The 25116-nt window shown below is 34.2% G+C and overlaps 1 protein-coding gene across 8 annotated transcripts in view; it reads left to right on the top strand.

The window, feature by feature from the left end:
* Positions 1 to 25116, top strand: part of GRIA2 (glutamate ionotropic receptor AMPA type subunit 2) — a 148216-nt gene that overhangs the window by 65318 nt on the left and 57782 nt on the right. For all 8 annotated transcript variants that reach the window (XR_004260028.1, XM_032248577.1, XM_032248576.1 and 5 more), the window contains exon 3: positions 18387 to 18626. Coding sequence is in view for 7 of the 8 variants with exons in the window: in XM_032248577.1 (XP_032104468.1) it covers positions 18387 to 18626 (240 nt within the window). In the remaining variant the exon portion in view is untranslated. The remainder of the gene's footprint in view (positions 1 to 18386; positions 18627 to 25116) is intronic.

The following is a 25116-nucleotide window of genomic DNA, read 5'->3' as shown; positions in this document are numbered from 1 at the left end:
AGTTTCTCACTACATGCTCATATTTTCAATGTCTTATTTACTCTTTAAAGACTTAAAATATTTTACATTATGCATCTGAAATGGAATTTTGCTTTTTTTAAAAAAATTCCTCTTGATCTCTGTCTCTTTATTGTGTGTGTATGATTGCGTGTGTATGTATCTTTTCTTCTTTTTAAAAAAGTTTTGAGTTAATAGTTGGGTTCCATTAATCTGTTGGAATCCCAGGGGTCCTGGTTGGAGGGTACGTTTTGGTTTAGGGAGTATATGTGTTTATTTGCTTTTGTTTAGTGATTAGAGTTCAATTCAAAATTACTTTCAATTAATTTGCAGAGTTGAGTTTTTCCAACATGTAAATTGAAATTGAAAAGTGGTGGGTTTTGTGGCCTAAGGTTATGAATTCCAAGGGGTGAATTTTTTTCCACTCAGAGCAGAGTCCAGTAAGAGGTTGTTTTTTTTTTTTAATTTCATCCCCTTGCCGGTTGACCATCTTTTCACAATTCTGTCCCATGGTCTCACACTGAGGAGTATCCAAAGTCTGTCTCTTTTCCCCTCTGAGCCATTAATGACTTCCAGGTTCTAGGTCAAACTGAAAAGTAATTGTCGCAAGGACAGTCTTCCATGTCCTGCCTAACATTTTTGTTTTCCCTCTATTATTTTGGGTGTTTTTCTTGTGATCTCAGCCTTGCATATATAGAACATTACATCAAAGAAAAAAGAATTTTGGGGATATTGAGCCAGTCAGATTGCTCACAAAGAAAATCAACCCCGTGTGCTGTGAAAATACTGAAAAAATCCTAATAACGTATTATACATTTTTGGACCCCTGTTTGGGAATATTAAAAAACAAATATCTTCAGGTGTCTTAAACTATTACTTGTTTAAAATCTTAGTATGAGCAGAATCACAAATTCTTGTACTAATAAGCTTGAATGCTGTTGAATGGTAAAAGGAGCCGCCAATAATTGAATCTTTAAATTGAAATGAATCTTTGGCACCACCTGGTTTCAGCAGCAAAGTGTCAACTTCGAAAAAACAACAGCCAAAACCAAAACCAATTTACATCTACTTCCTTGTATATTTTTTCTCTTTTAATCTAAGTCTGTCTTTAACTTGATTTTTTACGGTCTCGGGTTACTCAATCTTCATTGGAACATCGCTATGGCAGCGTGCCTCAGCATTTTATTAAAGTTGCTGAGTCCTAAAAATGTTAAGTCAGTTATCTAAGGATAGTATATGGTCTGCTTCCAATACTGGGCTTTATTTGTTTATTTTTTACCACAATATATATTTCCTGTATGAGTATCAAAATTATCTTGTGTATGTATATTTTATATAATTTATATAACCTCTTTCAAAATTCAAGGAAGTTGGGCTGTTCTTTTGTTTGTTTGTGTTTTGAGATGGTGTCTCACTCTGTCTCCCAACCTTGCTCACTGCAACCTTCACCTCCCAGGTTCAAGCAATCCTCTGCCTGAAGATTTAACTATTAGAAACACATGAATATCCTCTGTAGTCTGTATTCAGATATGTGGTTATGTCTGCCAATGATAAAGCTTGAGATTAGGGATATTTTGGTATATTTCTATATTCAGTAGTTTTGCATAAGGTATTCCATTTCTTTATCCTATATAATTTCTGGATGTTATTTTAGAATTTTTATTATATATTTGGGGTATGTTATAGTAATCACTGGAAGAAACATTGAGCAGGAACAGAAGTAAAATTGAACCTTGCTTATTTTGGGGTGAAATATTTAAAAAAATAATTTGCTCCTTTTTAAAAATGTATTTGTTTTTAGCATTCACCTTCCTCTGCAGCTTCATTGCTGACCCAGGTATGAAGTGGGAGAAAGTACATTGGAGCTCTGCTGTGTCGAACGCTGAGAAGGCAGCAAAGATTTGATTTGCAATCAAACTGGTTTGGTTTTAAGTATTCTTAAAACTGTTGTGAAGGGAAAAGGTCTACCTGAACAGGGGCTTTTTTTCAAAAAACTAATTTCATTATGTCCCTTAAAATTTTTCCAGAATAATGTGGACATAAGGAAATAAGGACTTATATAACTAAAAAACGGTTTTTGTTTAGTGCCAGAGCAATGCTGAAAGTAACAAAAGTATATATGAGTCCATCAGTGCCCCCAAAATGTTACATTTATGAAAATTAAAAAGCATATTGTAGTTATCTAGAGTATCAAAATCATAAGACTTTGCTTAAATACTTGATGTAAATATTGTGATTAAATTAGGCAGGCTCCTGCTATGTCCCATTTCATTTTGCAGTGGATGTAGAAATACAGATGAGAAGATAATATACAGGTAAAATTCAAGATTCTTAAAATGTCCTGGATGTATGATGAAATTCATATATCAATACTTATCTTCATTTAACTTATTACTTAGAATTGCTTTCTCATGACTTGTTAAGGGAAAAGGGATAGCAAAGAGTAAATTCAAAAATTATAAATACCTATTAATAAACTTCTGGATGGATTCTTTATTCCATTTGGAAGCATATCATATGGTAGCATACAAGCATACACACACATGTACATACACACACACATGCATACACACACACTACAACAGGTTTATATATTAAAAATATAATAAAAGAATTTTAAATAAAATGTTAGATTATTTTTCCCTAATGCCTTTTGACCTAGAAATTCTATCACTACTATGAAATTTTTTTTATCGCCTATTGAAACATGTTTTCAGGTTTTCTTGTGTGACATTTTCTAGCTACTCCTAGATGGCCTGGGTTCAAATTTCAGCCCTGCTGTCACTATCTGATCTGTGTTAACTTGGGAAACTTTCCTGTCTGCATTTTGGTTACTGGGAGCATTAAATGACTTTATATATGTAAGCCCTTACATAGTTCTTGGCACATAATTTTATATGTAAGTTTTACTTGTTACTTAAAAGAATAATGATTGTAGAGATCAGACCTAATGTCCTTTTCCTCAAAGCATTTTTAAAAATTGCATTCAATTAAATGGTAGATTTTGGTCATACAATTATACAGCAATAATACATAATACATCATACTAACTTACCTTATGGGAAATATTATTTTGTGAAAGTACTATATAATTTGACAAATAATTTGGCAAAATCCTATCAAATCAATACAGCAATAATACATAATACATCATACTAACTTACCTTATGGGAAATGTTATTTTGTGAAAGTACTATATAATTTGACAAATAATTAGGCAAAATCCTATCAAATCAGTATATAGTTACATTTGGTCCAATGCTGTTTATTTTTTGAGAGCATGAGTAGTGTTTAGTAAAAGAAAGGTATGCTTACACATACACAAATATAGCTTTCTCTCTTCCTCATTAATATTCATGTTGTCTTGGACATTCTACAAGATTCACATTCGTAAAACTCCATTCTTGTCTGGTTACATTGCTGCTTTTTTTTCCTTTTTAATCAGATTACCCTAGAAGAATTTATTTCACAGAGTAGACTCACAATTTTATTCACATATTGATCCAGCAGGCATATTTTAGTTTTCCTAACTTTGGTGCTGACTTACTTTGTATTATTCACATTGATAAAAGATCCATTGTTATCCTTACTGAAGTATGACATATACCTTAACTTTGTTCTTAAAGGTTTTGAAATCAGAACATGAGGTTTGATTCACTGAGAAAGTTTTCTGGAAGCTCAGGTTCTCCCCAGCTTGTTTGTCTTCCTGACATAATCTCTTAAGGAGTGGGCAACTGTCTATTGGCTCTGAAAACCTGGATAGTTGACGTTTCAGTATTGATTTTTGCTCCTGCTTTATTTTCACCAGTTGCATTTAATTAAGACACCTTAAAATTGACAATTCTGCAATATACTCTGCGATTTATATCCAAAAGTGCATGTGTTCTCTAGAACAGGACGTTCATTCATTTAGATACCTTCAAAATGATGGCTAACTGAATTCATATGTGCCTATTTTCATGATCACATGCAGCTGAAATAACTTATGGTGTAAACATATTATTAGTATTTTCCCTTGAAATTAGCTTTCGTCTACTCATTCCAATTTTCTCCAGGTTTCTCTGTCATAGAAATTAAATAGCTATTAGAATTCTAATTTCCGCAGAGCTTTGTGCTCTCTTTCCAGAATGTCTCCTTTTCACCTGTTCATGTGTTGTCCACTTCCTTTCTCCCTCTCAATAGTTGAGCTTCATCTTTCTGGCCTTTACTAATGAATAATTGTTGCTTTGCTATTTTTAATTTGCCTTGTTGCAGCTATGGTGGTATACTGAGAATATGCTATGAATAGTTATAGAAAAAATGCAAAATAACTAAATATTGATGTTATGTAACTTGCAATTTATTTTCTCGTATTTCTTATTGTCTGAGAACCACAGAGTAAAACAGAGAATTAGGGGAATTATTCACATAATCTATGGGCTTTTTAAAAGCCCATCTATTGTCAAAAAGGAAGAATTATGATCTGCGTAAGAGTTTAATTATATGCATTGATCAAATGCATCAGATAATGATTCAGTTTCTCAATTTTCATTGCACAGATAACATTAATTGCACAGATCCCATATTAATGGTATACTATATAGTTTATTATTTTTATTAGAAGTACAGTAGAACTGCAAAACTAAGGAGAAATGTTTTCACAAAGTGAAAAGTTCCAAGAGTGAGTAGAGTAAAATTCTTACAAAAATAATTGCTTTCTCACCTAGAAGAATCCGAAAGAATCAATCCCAAAGCTCATAGAACTGATAAGGGGATTCAGTAAGATCACTAGATATAAAATTATGATTTGAAAGTCAATAGTACTATCAATATCTAAAATAAAAACTATAAAGAAAAATTATAGTAATGTAAGAAAAATATGAAATATCTAGGGATAAATCTAATGCGTGAAAGATATGAATAAAAGTGTGAAACTACTGAGAATCATAAAACAGTTGAGTCAATAGTGATTGGCTATAAAGTTAATGTGGTGAATATTAATCTTTGCCAATTAGTTTGTATTTCCATCTTATCCTAAGCAAAATCCTAAAGAAAAAATGCAAAACAAGGAAAGGTTTGCAAAAGGACACTGACAGCAATAGTTATTTCCAAAAATGTGTAGTAATTAAAATACTTGTTTTCATCTTCACAAATAGGCATAGGCACATAAAGAAATGTAATATATGATAAATGTGACATTTAAAATCAAGGAAAATCAATAAAATTACATTAAAAATTGGGAAATTGAACATCTATGTAAAAACAAAGTAAGTTTGGTTTTTACCATTCATAAAATCCAGATATTAATATTTGAAGAATTTAATGTAAAAGGGATTGTTAAAAAGTCAAACATCCCAGAATATTTTGAAAATCTTTGAATGGGAAATCCTTATTATATAAGACACAATATTTAGGAATCATCAAACGAAAGATTAAGAATTCAATTACAAATGTCAGTATAAACACACAAAAAGGTAAGAGAAAAGTGGAAGAAAGATAGGGGCTTTACATATGAAGAAGACTAAAGCATATTAGAAATCAAGATTTAAAGGGTAACAATAGTAAAAAGAAGTGTGTAAAAATCTAGTAATAGATGATTAAGAGAGGAAAGTATAAAAATAGATGCACTTTCTTAATAATGATGGGAATCCAATTCTCCTGTTTATTAGTGATGAAACCAGCTGTGGAGTCAGGCTGCCTGGGTTGACATCCACTCATCTTTTCTAGAGGTGATATCTGAGAAAATTACTTAACTTCCTTCCAAGTTTTTTCATCTCTAAAATATGGATAATATTATGACCCATGTGGCTTTACAGAATTACAGATATTAAGTTAATAAATAAAATACACTAAGAGCATTGTGTGCTGTCACGAGAGTACAAAAATGAAAGCTTTCATTATTAAAACAAAAATGAAATGTCATTTTTACCAGTTAGATTAGTAAAAATCAAAATGATGAACATTATCAATTGTGAATTACACGAAAAATAAAAAGTTATTTTATTGATAAGAACGTTAATTGCTACATGGTATTTGAGTGATAATTTGATAGCATGGAAAACCTTTTACCCAGCATTACATTTGACCAAGCAATCCTACTTTTAATAATCTGTTCTGCAGAAATAATAGTGCACGTGCACAAAGATGTATGTACTCACGTGTTCACTACAGTCTTGCTTGTAATCACAAAAAATCTGAACAATCTAAATATCTTTCAATTAGGGAATGTCAATAAAATGTTGCTGCTACCTCCGAACCAGTGAATACCATACAATGGCTTGAAGAGTGAACTAAGTCTGTATCAACATGGTAATTTCCCTGTCATATATCAAAGTAAGCCACAAGATAATTGTTGTATGATGTCCTTAATCAAAAACCTAACAAAAACAGAAACAAACAAAATCAGTTCTTACTAGAATGATGGGGCTAGAAGTACACCCCACATTAATATTATTATTATTATTATTTTATTGCATTTTAGGTTTTGGGGTACATGTGAAGAACATGCAAGATTGTTGCATAGGTACACATGTGGCAGTATGATTTGCTGCCTTCCTCCACATCACCTATATCTGGCATTTCTCCCCATGCTATCTCTCCCCAACTCCCCACCCCCAGCTGTCCCTCCCCTATTTCCCCCCAACACACCCCAGTGTGTAGTGCTCCCCTCCCTGTGTCCATGTGTTCTCATTGTTCAACATCCGCCTATGAGAGAGAATATGCAGTGTTTGATTTTCTACTCTTGTGTCAGTTTGCTGAGAATGATGATTTCCAGGTTCATCCATATCCCTACAAAGGACATGAACTCATCGTTTTTGATGGCTGCATAATATTCCATAGTGTATATGTGCCACATTTTCCCTGTCCAGTCTATCATCGATGGGCATTTGGGCTGGTTCCAGGTCTTTGTTATTGTAAACAGTGCTGCAATGAACATTTGTGTGCACGTGTCCTTATAGTAGAAAGATTTATAATCCTTTGGATATATACCCAGTAGTGGGATTACTGGGTCAAGTGGAATTTCTATTTCTAGGTCCTTGAGGAATCGCCACACTGTCTTCCACAATGGTTGAACTAATTTACACTCCCACCAACAGTGTAAAAGTGTTCCTATTTCTCCACATCCTCTCCAGCATCTGTTGTCTCCAGATTTTTAAATGATTGACATTCTAACTGGCGTGAGATGGTATCTCGATGTAGTTTTGATTTGCATTTCTCTGATGACCAGTGATGATGAGCATTTTTTCATATGTTTGTTGGCCTCATGTATGTTTTCTTTTGTAAAATGTCTGTTAATATCCTTTTCCCACTTTTGAATGGGCTTGTTTGTTTTTTTCTTGTAAATCTGTTTTAGTTCTTTGTAAATTCTGGATATCAGCCCTTTGCCAGATGGGTAAGCTGCAAAAATTTTTTCCCATTCTGTTGGTTGCCGATTCACTCTAATGACTGTTTCCTTTGCCATCCAGAAGCTGTGGAGTTTGATTAGGTCCCATTTGTCTATTTTGGCTTTTGTTGCCAATGCTTTTGGTATTTTGGTCATGAAGTCCTTGCCTACGCCTGTATGCTGAATGGTTTTGCCCAGATTTTCTTCTAAGGTTTTTATGGTGTTAGGTCTTATGTTTAAGTCTTTAATCCATCTGGAGTTAATTTTAGTGTAAGGTGTCAGGAAGGGGTCCAGTTCCTGCTTTCTGCACATGGCTAGCCAGTTATCCCAACACCATTTATTAAACAGGGAATCCTTTCCCCGTTGCTTGTTTTTGTCAGGTTTATCAAAGATCAGATGGTTGTAGATATGTTGTGTTGCCTCTGAGGTCTCTGTTCTGTTCCGTTGGTCTATATCTCTGTTTTGGTACCAGTACCATGCTGTTTTGATTACTGTAGACTTGTAGTATAGTTTGAAATCTGGTAGTGTGATGCCTCCCGCTTTGTTCTTTTTGCTTAGAATTGACTTGGCTATGCGGGCTCTCTTTTGGTTCCATATGAAGTTTAAGGTGTTTTTTCCAGTTCTGTGAAGAAGATCATTGGTAGCTTGATGGGGATAGCGTTGAATCTGTAAATTACTTCGGGCAGTATGGCCATTTTCACGATATTGATTCTTCCTAACCATGATCATGGAATGTTTCTCCATCTGTTTGTGTCCTCTCTTGTTTCGTTGAGCAGTGGCTTGTAGTTCTCCTTGAAGAGGTCCTTTACGTTCCTTGTTAGTTGTATTCCTAGGTATTTTATTCTCTTTGTGGCAATCGTGAATGGCAGTTCATTCTTGATTTGGCTCTCTTTAAGTCTCTTATTGGTGTATAGGAATGCTTGTGATTTTTGCACATTGATTTTGTATCCTGAGACTTTGCTGAAGTTGCTTATCAGTTTCAGGAGATTTTGGGCTGAGACAATGGGGTCTTCTAGATATACAATCATGTCATCTGCAAATAGAGACAATTTGACTTTCTCCTTTCCTATTTGAATACCCTTCATTTCTTTTTCTTGCCTGATTACTCTGGCTACAACTTCCAGTACTATATTGAATGGGAGTTGTGAGAGAGGGCATCCTTGTCTAGTGCCAGATTTCAAAGGGAATGCTTCCAGTTTTTGCCCATTTAGTATGATATTGGCTGTTGGCTTGTCGTAAATAGCTTTTATTATTTTGAGATACGTTCCGTCAATACCTAGCTTATTGAGGGTTTTTAGCATAAAGGGCTGTTGAATTTTGTCAAAGGCCTGCTCTGCATCAATTGAGATAATCATGTGGTTTTTGTCTTTGGTTCTGTTATTTTTAACAAGGGTTGCTTCTGAGAAGAATAGTAAGCAAAGGGGAGTTATATCCTTTTAATCAGTATGTGTGTTTAAATTTGTATAATAATGTACTCCTACTATTTTTGAAATATGGACATTTAATTTAAAGCATTAAAAGAAATGTAAGGGCCAAAAAATAAATAAGTTACTAATCCTTGTTGGAAGGAGCTAGTTTCACACCATCAGTTGTAACTAGGCTCATATGATCGAATTGGTGTTGCAATGGAGTAGGGCAACCCTCAGTACAATATTAGAGCAATGCGCCATGATCCCTTAGCAAGTGTTAAGTCATAATTTTACCAGGACTCAATGCATCAAGAGTGTGTGAGTTCATTGTGCTAAAGATAATCCCTTCAATTCCTTGGCAATTTAGAGATGTATGCTAATGGCTCAGAGCATTTTAGCATATTTATATAATTTTGCATTATACAATATTCAAAAAAATGTGTTCTTTGAAAATAAACATATGTGGGTTAACACATAAGTACTATGTCACATGCTTAAGAACCCTCTCACTTACCAACAAGTAAGCTGAGTAAGAAAGTTCTGTGAAACCTTCAGAAACTCTTTGAGTCATTCAAAAGCAAGGGGGTTATCCAAGCTAATTAGAGGGCATCCAGACAGTAAGATGATAAAGTTTTGTCTTTTTCTGTATTTCATTTAAAGGATAAATTTTAAGTATAAATCTTATAGGCATTTGAATATTTTTCACTTACTTTGTTTAAAAGTAGGTTTTATCACAAATGTTAAAGGAATTATTTAGACTGAGATGTCATTGCATCTATGTTGGATACATACCTTATACCTCAATTTTATGTATTCTAATTAAGGTCAGACAAGAGATTGCAGGTTTTTCAGACATTAAGATGAAGGGTGGCTGTAAATGTGAAGAAGACAAAAAAAAAAAAAAAAAAGAAAGCAGAGCAAGAGGAAAGGATAAGAAATATAAAACAAAGAAAAAGGAAGAGCAAGAAAAAGTAGTAAAACAAAGAGAATTGTATTATTTAATCCTTGAAATTTATTGTATCTCACATACGTTTTCCATGAGAAAATATGTGATGAATAATAAATATGTACTACCTGACATGTTCTAGAATTTCTCGCTTTGCTGTTCAGCCACACAGGCCAAATTATGAGCTTTGAGGGCACGGAGACATTTGAAAGCTGAGACTTGCCAGCAGCACACAGCTGGCTGGTGTCACAGCAGGGATTAGACGCCAGGCCTGCAGACATTTATTCAGCCTGGTACTCTTTATCCACAACATTCAAATTTCATCAGAGCATAGAGTGCCCAGAACTTACATAGAGCATGAATTGAGCAAGAATTTGCAGAGGATAGAACTGTGTGAATTTATGAAGAGAATATACATATCCCAAGGAAAAAGAATGAGGCTATCACTTGTGAAATAGCATCTAATAGAGCCGGAGGTAATTCTCTTTCATTTATGTGTCCAGAACCCATTGTTAACATTCACATGGGAATTATTGCCTATTACTGCTGTTTCTATGATTGCCTGCTATCCCAGATGATGAATGAAGCCAGAATAAATGTTATAGATTTTTTTTAAAACTGTATATAATATGGGCAACAGCGATAAACTTACGCCATTTCACCTCAGTCAGCAAACATAACACAAAGGTCAGGGGGTAAATATTTTTTAGAGGGAAAGAAAAATGTATTATTACAGCTTCTTTGTTTTCTAATACTGAGTGATGATGTTGCATCACATTTAACATTTCTGTGAAAAATTAGATCAACATGTATGCAAAAGAGAAGTACTTTATCATCATAAATGTTTGTGACTGGGCTATAGGGAAAATCATCAGTGATATAATTTATAGAAAATGTCACTGGGGTATATGTTTATTATGCTTTGCATTTCCTCTGAATCAGTTGGTGTTTGATTCAGTAGCTATACACTGAGTGTCTGTGCTAGGAACTTTGCTGGGCTCTGAGGAACAGGAATGAACAAATAAAAGTGCAAGGTTTTAAATAAATGACAGTTTTGTGAGGGATGTTACACTGCCAAGTCCGGAATGGGAAATCCTTTCTGTCCATAGATAGGAAAACAAATCTGTCACAGTGGAAAAATGAACCTTAAAATAACCACATTAATGGAAAGTAGATGGTTTAACTCAATTTCATCATAAAAAGAGAACACTATATTTAACTAAATTTTGTGAGAGTAAAGGAATCACAGGTCTTTTTTTATGATTTTCCCCAATTTTTACATGGAAACCTAATGTTACATGTACCATCTGTTACAACAATTATATTTTTAGAGGAGTAAATATCGCTTTATGATAAATTTTAAGGCTTGAACAGTTTATTCGAATTACATAAATAAGACATTTGAAATTGTGGGAATTTTTCTGTATATTTTCATATGCAAAACGTGTTATTGGGCATATGTTCCATGCAAAGAAATTGGATGTCTGTTTCAGGCAAAAAAAAAAAAAAAATCACCTCATTTCATTTAGGTTTTCAATTGCATCTTGCTCTGTGTACCTTTTCAGGTTAGTAACATCACCCCTCTTGGTATAAACTTCTCCATTTGTAAAATGTATATGGAAACCCTAAAATAATAGAATTTCACAAATATTCTAAATATTGTATTTTCACACTAAAAGGATTATTTTTTCCTACTTTGAGAACTAATTAACGACATTTCATAGGTAATTTTAAACTAACAGCTGTTATTTTGCAAAACGATAACAAAAGATGAAAATACTGTTTCAGAAATACCCCAGTATCAACAGAAATAAAATTTTATAATAAGAACCCATTTTATGTCTTTGCTAGCCCACTGGTTCTGATTATATGTTCATTTGCAAAACAGTAATTATATAATTGTGAAAATTTCTGATTTGGATATTGCAGAGAATACAAAAATTATTGTGGTTGGATTTATTGTCAATAATCCATTTACCTAATGATTTACTTTTTTTCCCACACATCTCTATATATTGTCTAATTTAAACTTTAATGCATTCCCATAAGGTAGACAGGAGAGGAATTAATATCCCCATTCAACAGATTAGGAAGCAGGCTTAAGATCAGTGACTCTTCTACCAGGTGCCCAGGAAAGTATAGAGCTGGGCTTCTGATTCAGGCCAGTGGGGAGGTAAAGGTAGTGCGCTAATGGGGTTCATAATCGGGGAGGATCATATTCAGTTGATGGTAAGGAAGGAACCCTTCCTGGAAGAATTGGTATTTATTAAATGACACTTATCAATTGCCTGCTGTGTACCAAGTACTTGACGGGCATTCATGGATAAATGACACTTCATTCTCTACTTTCAATTAGCTCACAGTTTATGGGCAAACTAGACAATTATAATGTAGGCTAACATGCAGAAAGACAGATTGCTTTAGAATCACATGAAGGAGCAGCTTGTAATTCAGACCACACGGAACAGGTAACACCTGAGCAAATGCTATATGTGGTATTCTCTAAGCAACTGCAAGAAATTGATGGATTTTAAGCAAGAGGGTTATATCTGCCATGAAAGGAAAGAGATTTATTATGAAGGAGGCTTTTGGGGAGGTTATTGCAGCCACCTAGTCAATAGATGTTTAAGGACAATATTAAGGCCATGTGTTGACAGCTGGAGAGCACAGATAGAAAGGTCAAATGCGCTGTATTTGATGACAATTTGTATGCTAAGAATAAAGGAAGAGAAGTCAGGAGTGATTCTAACATTTTTTGGCCTGAAGAGACGGGCTTGATTTCAACACATAAACACTTGCCTTGCGGAATTAATGAATTTTAGGCTAAAGGAAAATATAAGCAAAATCCTGGTGCATGATTCACAAATATTAACATCATCATTAATTAGAACATTGAAACATAGGAAAGTCATGAGAGACTTATAGGACCAACACTCTTTTCAACTTATGTTTAATACTTCCCGGTCCCACAATGAGGCAGGTAGGTAATATTGTTATTGTTTTTTCACAGATGACTAAGCTCAGACAGACGAGTAAAGTAACTTCCCTAACCAACCCAAGTAGAGAGTGGCAAAGCCAGGATTCAAACCCAGTTTGTTCTCACTTTTAGCGCTTAGAACTGCTGTTTCTGAGATCAGAGCCTCTCAAGATTCTTGAAAACAGAATAATAATGTCTCTGTGATATTTAATTTCTGAGATTAAAGCATATGTGTTTAGATATTATAAAACAATGTCGTTTTGTGTATTTCCTTTTTTATTCTAGAGAGCTCACCCATAAGGTATTAAATAATTGAATGTTTTACTTAAAAATTATACCTGCAGGGAAATAAATACAAAATAATCACGAAAATACATTATTTAAAAATTGATAATATTTAATATATTTACAGTATATGCTTTTCTCAGTAAATAAAGGATGACAGCTGGGGTGATAATGAAGGTTTAGAAAATATTTGCATAAGAAGTTGAATTTGACCTTGTTAATAGGGGCGAAACTGCTACAAAATAGTGTTTGAAGAAAAAGAAAAACAATTGGAAGACGGATTCTTGAATGATGCCTTTGTGTGATATGCTTTAGGAAAACTAATATGACAAGAGTATAAATTAAAGGAAGGAGAGAGATGAGGAGGGTCACATGTCAGAACCAAGGAGAAAGAAAAGGAAGGTCAAGATGTTAGCGATGCTTAAGAAGTACTGTTATGCAAACTTCATATGAGTGGGGACCTTACCTATTGTGCTTAGTACTGTCTTCCCCAAACCTAGATCAGTGCATAGTAGGTTCCTGAAAGTGCTTTGTAAATGGGCAATGAATGAAATAGAATAAAAATTAAATGGTGATGGATGGCATGCACAGGACAGGGAAGAGCAAGAAGGTCATTATTCTGAACTATTGCATATAAATGATGGCAATAGTTATCACGCATGACTAGAAAGGGAAAAATCAACACATAGATGTGGTTCATCAAATAAAATAAAGTATTTTTACCTTGTTTTTATGGAATTCATTGGAAATATATGGTATTAGAAGTTTCCATATAATGAACTGAGGGACACTGGAAGGTGACAGATTGAAGCTTTTTGTTTTTTTGGAGACAGAGAAATAGTTTCCAAAATGATAATTATATTTCATCAAAAATGACTGAGTGTGGAATATCAAAGCATAGGTAAAATTCCATTTTTTCCTGAATCAGATCATAATACTTATCCTGTTTGCTGTGCATTTTCTAAACTAACACTATGCCTGCCATATAGAATATTTGCAGTACAATTTTTGGTAAATTAATAGTTACAGGAGACAAATGGGATAATAATGAAGGTTTGGGAAACATGTGCCTACACACTGAATTTGACCTTGTGGAAATTCAGGTAGAGTGAAAGAAGAGAAGAGAAAACAATTGGAAGACAAATCCTTGGAGAAGGTCTTTTTAATTTAGGATGTAGGGTAAAGATAAGGCAGTGAAAGATAATTAGAGAGAGGAAAGGTACCAAGATGGTATAATTTTACTTGGCAGCAATGTGAAAAAAGAATTAGAAGAGAGTAAGACTAGTAACAGTGGAAAGAGAAAGAATTTCAAGAGGCAAATTTTGGTTTAATAAATTCAGAGAAGCTAAGAAAACTAGATCCCAGGAAAAGATGATTATTTTTAGTTACTGGGAGATCCTTACTAAAAGATGATAGGGAAATTTCAGTACTGAAGTCAGGGTCAAAGTATGTACAGGGTTAATGTCAGAAGTGTAGGAAAAAAGGAGAGAGGTTTTCAGTGGTTTCCATATTTACATGTCAGAATTCCTTGGTGATGCAGCTTTTACCAGTTTTTGTTCAAACTGCAAAGAAGCTATTGCCATTTCTGCTTATGAAGCAGACTGTGCTGATTCATTGAAGTGAATGTCAACTTATAAATATAAAATATGTAAAACAAAAAAAATCATGCTCAGTTCTTCTCCCTTTCTACTCAATAACTATGCGAGGCTATTTAGATTTTGTTCAGCATACACACTTTATCGTGTATGCTACATTAGCAGCACCAATGAGCAGAATGACCTAAGAGAAAAAGATGTGGGTTGGATGCACCATCAGCAGTGGCTTATATCATCTGGGCTTGTAATAAAAAGTGAAATAATCAGCAAGTTACTTACACCCAGGAGATTATCATCTGTGCTGTTTGACCTAAAGTGTCTTTTAGAAGGACTTGTCCTTTGCTGAGTTTCTCAAAGTTGATTTAAATATTTAATTACAGAAGTCAGTGAGAGCATCTTTACCTGCTCCTTTGCAATCCAGTTTGTCTCAAGACATAAACACAATTCTAATATTAATGAGGATAATCATTGAGAAACTTATAATAGTGTTTCATAGTGTAATTGAAAGGGTCATGAAACTGGAGGTGAAATTGTGTGGATTTCTGTTTCTTTGTCTGCCTCCAGAGATGACTATATGGGATGTTAGTAGTGTCTAACTCATTTTAGAAAATTGTCTTTGGAATGATTGTTTCAGAGTTTATGACACGTTATTATGGATGGTCTTTATTGTAGTAAAACTTCCTCTATTAGAGGATGGATCAAAGTTAAGGAAATGGCTTTAAATTTTGGAGGCATCATTAAGGAATAAGGTAAAAATGAAAATGAATAATTTCACTTCTAATGAAGTAGGAGTAATTCCAAAATACTGCAGCTAATATTCTTATGAAAAGTGTCAGTTGGTTAAATTGCCCATGCTAAATTGGGGGAAGGATCAATATTACAATGTGAACAGTCTTGGGTATTTGGGGATGACGTATTTGAAGCATAGGGCTAAGTTTTTCATCTTCAGATGGTTAATACAAATGAGGGAAGCAAAGTACCTTAGCTCAGGTGAGCATTTTGATGGATTTGATTGATTCCTGGTTGTAAATCTCAGTGGCATTCTTATCCTGCTTAAGGAGAGAGACAGTGACTGCCCTGAGGTACAGAGAGGGAAATGAGCACTGTTGTCTGAATGGTTGTTAACTGTATGCGTAATCAGGAGACATAGGAAAGAAATATCCAGAAAAATAAGGATATAGGCAAATAGACACTTGAGTAAGTGCCATGAAGAAATGAAGGCTAAGAGAAGAGGGTTGAGGAAACCAAAGAGAGTCAGGAGAGAAAGGCTATTGCTGTAGCTTCATTGGAGAATTAGCTGAAGTGCCCAGGGAAACAAGGGTGTCTTCTGAGTTAGGTGGATTATAATTCCTTATGAAGTTTTGTGCAGCTTGTGCCTGTAGTTGGGTCAAAGCCAGTGTTTCCAGATGGCCACAATGACCAGGAGGTCCCTTGACAACTCACTCCAGAGCCTAAAACAAATTGAAAATGGCTCCTTATTAAGATTGCCTGTGTATTCAAACAGTGGCATTCTTTATCAAGCATTCTGCTGATGCTGTGTCTGCTGTTTCCATCACAGAAGCTATTTCACTTAAGATGAGAAGAGGTCTCATTAATAAATCATATTGCGTGATATTCCTGTAGTACCTGGATGACATGCCCACACTTTGCAGGAAGCAGAATTAAATAGACCCAGAGAGAATTTTATAGCATGTCTTTCTTTCATGTGTCATTTGGAATCATCAATTTCTGAACAAATTTAAGATTTAAGATATACCTGTCAGTAGACATATGCTTATGTATAAAATAAGAAATAACTGCAGAGTTTTTCTAGATGAGATGAAAGCCATTTTTAATGTGTGTGAATAGAGGACATAGTGATCAAATACACTAAAGGTTATTGTCAACTCTGTACCCAGACAAGAACAAAAAGTATGGGCATGAATAAAAGACAGTAATCTCATCTTTGCCTTATGTTAAGGTATGAAAGAAATGTAATGAAATGCATTCAGTTTCTTTCTGAGATATTTCTGTCTGCTCTGTAGAAGATTGGTAATAAAGGATATGTCAATTTACATATTACACAGATTTTTGGCAAATAAGGGCCACTTAAAGATGCAACCTTGCTTTCCTTTCGATTCATACCATACAACAGTTACTAAACATCATGGCATATTTTTTTTTGATTGTCTATATCTGGCAATTCGAACCTGTACATATTCTAGCAATGCTCACATTCATGAAACAAATCTATTTTTTCTACAGACTATCTATTTTTGTGAAGGAAATACAATTACATAAGATAAGGTTCATTTTATTTCTCAAAAAGGATTAATTAAAAGGATGGTAGATGTTATGTTCTAGGTTGTTAGATTATGATACTGGATGACTGTTTTCCATTCCTTGGATTGAAGTGACCCCAAGATTGAGAAATATCAGCTATTTATTTATTTAAAGCCACATAGTTGACTTCATTAGTGGCTTTAAGCACTATTCTGTGGATGGTCAGTGCTCTATAGAGCATTACAGGGGATCAGTCTTGGACAAAGTACCCTTTTTTCTCAAAGAGATATTACTGGATTTATGTTTCAAAAGATCATTCTTATTATATTGTGGAGAATTGAATGGAAGGAACATAAGTGGAGGGAGGAGGACAGTTGGGTAGGTATTTCACTAGTCAGCTAAGATAAGCCAAAGCCACCTTTATTCATTAATTAAGAGTATGGATTCTAAATTCAGACTCCCTATGTTTGAATGTAGCATCTATCACCTACGCAAGTGACTTTGGTAGGTCACTTAATAATTGTTCTACGTGTCAATTTTTCTATCAGTAATTTGGAAATAATTAGAGTTTCTAACTCAAAAGTTATCACAAGAAAGAAATGAATTAACGTACCCTAGAACACGCCAGGCACAGGGCAAGCACAATGTTAAGTATATACTGTCAGTGAACCAGGATGGTTGGAAAATGGAGAAAAATAAGTGGACCTTATTTGAGTATATCCATGTGTTATAATGAGCATGACTTAGTTGTGGACGGACTTTGGGGGAAAAAGTGAAAGCAGGTAGTGTTGTATGCCATTCACTGGAAATAGAAATATTGAAAGAGGCCAAAGGATTATGGGAGTAACGGGGAGGTCCAAATACAATGTTATTATTTGTTTAAGAATTATGGTCCTTAGCCAAAATATTTTGGTAACATGTAGTGTAACATACAGGGTAAGTTAGGTCCATGGCAAAGATTAAAATGTAAAGTTCTGGACTTTATTTAATTGCTTCTCAACTGAGTGACAATATGACAGAAGTCCCTTTGTGGGAACATGTCTCTCTATGTATGATGGGAGTCTGGTATCTATCTTGTCTTAAAGAGGTTTTGGTATGCATTAGGGTTGTATGGAAGCACATTAACTTTTTGATGTAAAAGCATTGTAAATACAGTAAAGATTTTGAAAGGAATTGGATTATGTAGGGAATGAGCTGTCATGAATGTGTTTAAATCTCAGGTGACTACAGTTTGTTCTTATAGCTAATATTTTTTACTCATACATTTTTCATATTTGTTTCTAAAATATGTTAGTACTTACAGAACTTGTTAAACAATGATGTATGCATTTTCTTGTAACTAGAATTTTTTTTTATGCTTCAGTCTTTTAGATTCTAGAAATAGAATGCTAAGTTATTAAGTGCTCATCAAGTTCAATGGATCATTAAATCTATATTTCTTACACTGTTAATTTTGTATTTTATATAAAAGTGCATTAAGTTTCCAGCAAATTCATATGATTATATGCCAATTTCAGTGATTTACTCTGTCTGTTCTTTCTTATTCTTCTAGTCTGCTCCCAGTTTTCGAGAGGAGTCTATGCTATTTTTGGATTTTATGACAAGAAGTCTGTAAATACCATCACATCATTTTGTGGAACGCTCCACGTCTCCTTCATCACTCCCAGCTTCCCAACAGATGGCACGCATCCATTTGTCATTCAGATGAGACCTGACCTCAAAGGAGCACTCCTTAGCTTGATTGAATACTATCAATGGGACAAGTTTGCATACCTCTATGACAGTGACCGAGGTAAGTGGCAGTATCTCATCTCTTTGTAATTGGGCAAATTATATGCCTACACTTGACACTTCTATGGATGTTATAGAGCTACAAAGGTGTTATAAAGCTCAAGGATCCCTTGGTTTAATTTTGCAGTGATAATGACTAATGTAATTTGAAACCTGGGAAACATATTTAGAGTAAAACAACAACAGCAAAAGCTTTGTGTGCACAATTCAGAGATAGGCTGTATCAACCCGATGTCCAAATATTTAGTTGTAACATAAAAAGCAATTTTTGGCATCAGCAGCTAAGAACCTACGATACCTCTGCTACTAGTCCAGAGTGAATGAAGTGGCTTGAGTAAAATATAAGTGAAAGATACAAATAAGAATATTTATAGCAATGTATAGTTATTAAATATTGTTATATGCAAATGTTTTATCAGGCATTATTATTGCCCTTGCCTTAAAACAAGATCCTTGAATCTCAGACAATTTAAAGTTTTTCTCAAGATCAACCCACGTGTGGTACAGCTTAAACACAGGACTCTGATACCAGACCCGTGCTTTTGACACCATTCCACATAATTGTTTGTGATGGGATGATTTTGAGCAGCATGCCAGTCTTGATTCATGATATTAAAATGTGTTGGGGGGGAGGTACAACCTTTACCTCTCTTCTATCCCGTGCTGTGAAGTTTAGTATTAGCACACTTGCTTTATTTATGCCATAGAATCCCAGGTGTTCTTAACTATTCCCGGGTCCATAATTGGGTGTCAATGGGTTTGTGTACTCCCTAAATTGTATGAAACATTTTTTTTGTGTGTGTGTTCATATGAATATTTTTTTATAAAGAGTAGCTGTAAATCAAAGACAAAAGAGTGAGGGACCACTGTTGTCTGAGTACCTAAGTTCCATAGTGTGATTTCCTCAGCATCTTGCTTCCTGGAATATATATGGGTTCAAATAAAAACCTGAAGCCTGTTTCCACCAAGATAGGGCACCTTGTTAACCCACAAGGGCAGACAAGAAGAGAGCCAGCCGTCAGTCAATTCTCCATTGATCAGTTTGTAGTCATTTACTGCAGTAACCTCAAGTCAGGACTGCAGGAGCTAGGTGTCTGATTCTCTTCCCTGTCTTCCTAATCCTGGAAATGAGAACACTCAGTGGAAAAGCCAGTCAGCAGTATCCAAGCTGAAAACAATTTGCTATGTCAACAACTATTTTCCCCTGCTTTGAGAAGGGAGTGCTTGGCTATTCCCATAGGGAATTAAAAACTACAACTGAGAACCATTTACAGTAAATATAGATTTCAATGTGCTGGATGTTTCAGAAGCATAGGTATTAATGTGATAAAAGGGCTTATAAAACTGAGCTTATTAAATTAGTTTTAGATGTTTCTCTTGCTCTCTGCTAACTTCTTTAGTATTTTTGTTGTTAAAGCTAGCCTGAAATCTGGGTGTATTCTCAATATCTCTTCCATCCTTGCACGCTGCTGATGTGATTTCTACCGCCTAATTATATTTTATCTGTACACACTCTTCCTTTTCATTGCCGTTAGCCCTGGCCAAGCCACCATAATGAGTTCACACCCTCATCTCCCCAATTCCACACTTGTCATTCTTTAATCCATTTTCCACAAAGTAGCAAGAATTATTGTTAAAAAAATTTTTTTGGACTGCATTACTCTCTTGTTTAAAACACTTCAATGGCTTCTCATTATGACAAGGATAAAATTGAAAAGTTTTAGGTGGCTTTAAGGTCTTATAATATCCAATTCCCACTCAACTCTCCAATGTCTTCTGCTCTCTTGCTCGCTCATTAAAGCTAAATCCATTTGACCTTCTTTTACTTTCTCAGATGCACCAAACTCTTTCACTTCAAATCTCTGCCCATTTCACTAATCCTTAGTCCTCCTTGACAACTGGGTTCATAAATCATTTCCTCAGTGATGCCTTTTACACTGTTATCTTTCAAAGCAATCTCTTCTTTTCCTTCATAGGACTTGAGAAATTTCTAATGAATGGTGATGTTCATTCTGTCACTTAAGAACAGCCTATTGAGCCCCTGCTATATTCCAGGGACTGTCTTAGTGTCATAGGATAAGTGTGTTTTTCATGAGGGTGTGACAACAAGCTCCAGGAAGGGAGTACCCAGGCTGTGCTCAGTGTACTGGATGCTCAGCTCATGACTCTGCACCCAGTAATTCAGATAATGCTAGAAACAGAGTTGATGTTCAGCAAATCGTGTTAATAAGTAAATGAGTTAAATGTCTGTGTGCAGTATTTTAAATTCAAGATGAATTTAGAAGCTAAATTTTGCTTGCAAAATTGAAGAATTGAATGATGAATTCTCTTTGCACTTTGACAAGGTTGATGGAGGGTGGCATTTTTAGTTTAGGGATATACTTCACCTTCATCAGTACCCTCACCATTGCTCCCTCTAGTTAAAACTGAACTTTTGAGAAAATTCAAATAGACAACAGCTGATATAAGTTTAAAAAAAGGGAAACGCTAGTATTTGAGGAGAGATACTCAGAAAGATAGGCTCTGAATTAGCAGGTGAAGATGGATGGATTTATGCACTTGTGGAAAAAATCTGGAACATTTTAAAATACTTTTATTAATACTTAGAAATATTAAATTAAATTGAAGTGATGAGATAATCTCCAATTATTATATTGTACAAATTGATTTGAGTTCAAGTGCATCCATTGAGATAAGAACATCAGAGTGATAATATTAAATAATTACATATTAAAGTCAAAATGACCTTATGGATACATTTTCAAGGTGCTATCAAGTAGCTGTTGATGTTTTAATGTGAAAAGCATTACACTGGCCTTTTATCTGAAGCTATTTTCAGGGATAAATATGCCAGACTCTCATAATACTGGCAAATGACTTGACCTTTGTGTAATATTTTACTTGACTCATGGAAATGGAATTTTTGCTATCCAATTTTTTTTCTCATTGACGACTTAATTTTATGGCTTTGCCATCATATTACATTTTAACAAGCTTATTCATACATTCAGTGTGTTAACTGTTTTCCCCCCATTTGGTCCCAAAACCATTTTGCTTATGCTTCAAAGTAGGCACCTCCTTTCTTTAGTGTCACATGATTTGAATAATGCACCTGTGTTCCCTTTATCCATATTAACCAGAGTTTAGAAAATAGATCCCATGGTTTCATCTTTCTACCTCTGTCTCTACATACCTCAGTTTCAAACAATTTGGTCTGTTCTTGGTGTGGCCCTCTCTTCATCTCCTTTATTATATGTGTGTGTGTGTCTTTTAGGCTATAGTCGTCTTTACTTTTTGGAGAGTCTAGGTTAGGAATATATATTGTTAAATTTTAATGTCTAAATGTGTAAAATGACTGTTCTTTGGAATAGCATAGTGTCCAAATGTGAAAATGGTCTCCCAACATTCTGCCCTAATCATGAACTAGAAGAAAAAGACTTAACATTGTTCTATGCTGCTTAATTTCACCATCCTTAGCTAGTGAAAGCCATTCCTGCTTCCTGGCTATCTGCCCAAATGCTGAGCAATAAGTCAAAAGACTATCTCCCACTTGTAAACGATTAGGGACATGGATGCATGAATAGAAACTTCTTTATGTAGCAACATCTTTGTGTGAAATCCTCTTTGACTAACCTAAGTTTACTGGTGAGAGGAGAGCTGAAGCTGTGCCTCTGGTGCCAGGAGAGAGCTTTCAGGTTGCTGGTGTCTTCTCCTTACCCAGGATGTGGCACAGCCTGGTGCTCCTTGATGACCCTTGATGACCCTGAAAGCTGCATACGCTCAGTCCATGAAGAGTACATAAATAGAACTTCAACACATTTTTAACAATAGAGCAATGGGGTTACCTATGTTAATGCATTCAAGATTACGCAATAATTTTATTTTTGGATATATATGTTGTAAGTTTGAATCAGGATTTAATCCAAACGTGGTTTTTTTTGTTGTTGTTTGTTTATTGGTTTAATATCAACATGGTAAGATAATACATTTCTACAGACAGTAGGTAAAAACAAAGTTAGCATTTTATAGCTGTGTGTCTTGGTTTTAATTTTGAGAGATATTATTTGTCCCCTGAAGGGAAGGTACGTTGCCTGCAGTTCCAGGAAAACATCACGCATAGAACAAAAATGCTTTCAAATTATAATTTTTTTCCTCATATTCTTGAGAGAGCTGATCAAGGAAATATATGTTAATCTAATTTGGCCTAGGCATGCTGCCATGATTTAGTGATGATAAATATTAATTTCTATGCTTGAAAGAATACAGTTAATTTTAAATGGAACAAAGAAAATATTTTTAAGCAGTAAGACATGGTTTAAATAATATGTATCTTTTGGCAGCAATCATTTTTAATTTCAGCCTTTAATGTGCAAACTGAAAGACTTCACCTTGTACCAGGTGAACTTTTAAAGGGTTTGTGTATAGACGGGTGAGTGGCTGATGGCTTGTCTGTAACTCAAAGTATTATTAATACTGGGTCAAGATGAGAGTATCACTGATTGACTAATAGTAATACTTTGGGAGAATTTTAGGTAGATTGTCATTTTTGAATAGATTATACAACTACAACCAGTCAGTAACATAGGCATATGAAGAAGTAATGCAATTTAACATTATTTAATCTAGCCTGACCTCAAGTCATCTGCCCTCATTGCCCTACCAAAGTGCTGGGATTACAGGCATGAGCCACCACACTGGCGCAAGTTAGAAATTTCTTTAAATGTCTTCTTACTGATTTTATACATCATCTCTATATTCTTTTGCAAGGTGAACTGCTGAAAATTTTAGATTTAGGATTACCGCTTGATGCAATCCATTTACAAAGTGTCATTTATATTTAAACTTTCTTGTAATATATGTTAAAAGTTGAGATATAATGTTAAGAGCATCACCATCTGAAATTTTATTATGTAGTACACTTTATAACTAAATAAAACAAAATGAAATAAGCTATTTCAGAGAATAAGGGATGCTTACTGGTAATCGCTATGTAGTAACAATATGGATAGCACAGAGAGCTTATCCATGGATATAATGTCTTCAAGAAGGCGACAAGAGGGAGTTGAATCGTGACTGGATGTGGGAAAGTAGAACCTAGCAAATGGAAAATGTCTTAAAATTTATATATATATATTTTTCTCTTACTTGTGGAGAAAACTGGATAGACTTAATGGCTGTTTTCAAATACATCGATAGCTGTTGAATTGATCATAATGACCAGCTGTGCGTATTCTGTCTCTACTGATGAAGAGTTTAATTGACCTATAGTGTATGGAAATTGTAGGTGATCTGTGATGTGTTTTAAAGAATTGCCATTGAAAGTTTTAAAAAAATGACACGTGGTCTTTTTATATCATCCCTTGAGAAATTTATGTTTGTTGATATCTTTTGCCTGAAGACTGGACAGAGGAAACTAATTTCATTTTGCTGGAAAAAAATTTAACTTTTTGCAGCATATGGCCCAATCTTTCGATCTGAAATAAAAGTAAATTATTTTTAATGTTTATTATAAAATATTTTAAATAACAAATTAGAAAGAATGTTATAAAGATTCCCAAATACTCTTAATCTGGCTTTATTAAAGACTAGTATATGAGCAATTTTGCTTGATCTGTATCTCTTTGTTCCCTGCAATTATTTAGAAACAAATACCAGATATCCCGCCATCTCATATGTAAATATTTCAGCATTTATTTGGAAAAAAAATTATTCTTTTAAATATAACTGCAACAGCATTATTATACATAGACAACTAACAATTCATAAATATTATTTTTTTCCACTGTTTGTTTGAAGCAAGACAAAAATGAGTTCCATATATTGCAATTCGTTAATATGACTTTTAAGACCTTCATAATGTAATGCAGTTTCCTACAGTCTAGATTTTGATGATTGCAACACTATGGTGCTTAAAATATTTCCTTCTATATATGCCCTATAACTTGATTAGATTGAGTTAGATTTGGAAGCTTGATGAGATTCAGGTTTACATTTTTGATATGAATGCAACCAACACTGAATAGGTATATACCTATTCAACACCAAAATAGGTGGTATTGAATATTATCACTTGGAGACATACATCTCTGTTGTCTCTCTTTTTGGGTAGTTACCAGCAGTTGATGATTGTTGCCTTGATTCATTAATTCAGTAGGTGTTACAAGATGGTGACAATTTTAACTCTGTATTCATCCATCGTCCATTAGCTGGAGTATTTCCAAAAATAAAGACATTTAATTCATTATCAACCTGAAAGTGGTTCATATAGGAAATTCAGGAAAATGCTTGTTTTATTTTATTATTTATCCGTCTTCAAATTAATTAATTGGTTCCCTAGCATCCACCAAAGGCAAACACATTATTAAAATATATTATTATCTCATAGGTTTAAAACAGTTTATGTATTTATGTAGTTTGCAGTTATTATTCTAATTAATATTATTCTAATTAATATTCTAATTAATATTAGGACTATTTGAATATTGATTAGA

Source organism: Sapajus apella, unplaced genomic scaffold (genome assembly GCF_009761245.1).
Source record: "Sapajus apella isolate SASKATOON/1434 unplaced genomic scaffold, GSC_monkey_1.0 scaffold67, whole genome shotgun sequence".
Classification (NCBI taxonomy): Eukaryota; Metazoa; Chordata; class Mammalia; order Primates; family Cebidae; genus Sapajus; species Sapajus apella.
The sequence above is the reverse complement of the archived record's forward strand: the minus strand, read 5'-3'. Positions and strand labels throughout refer to the sequence as shown.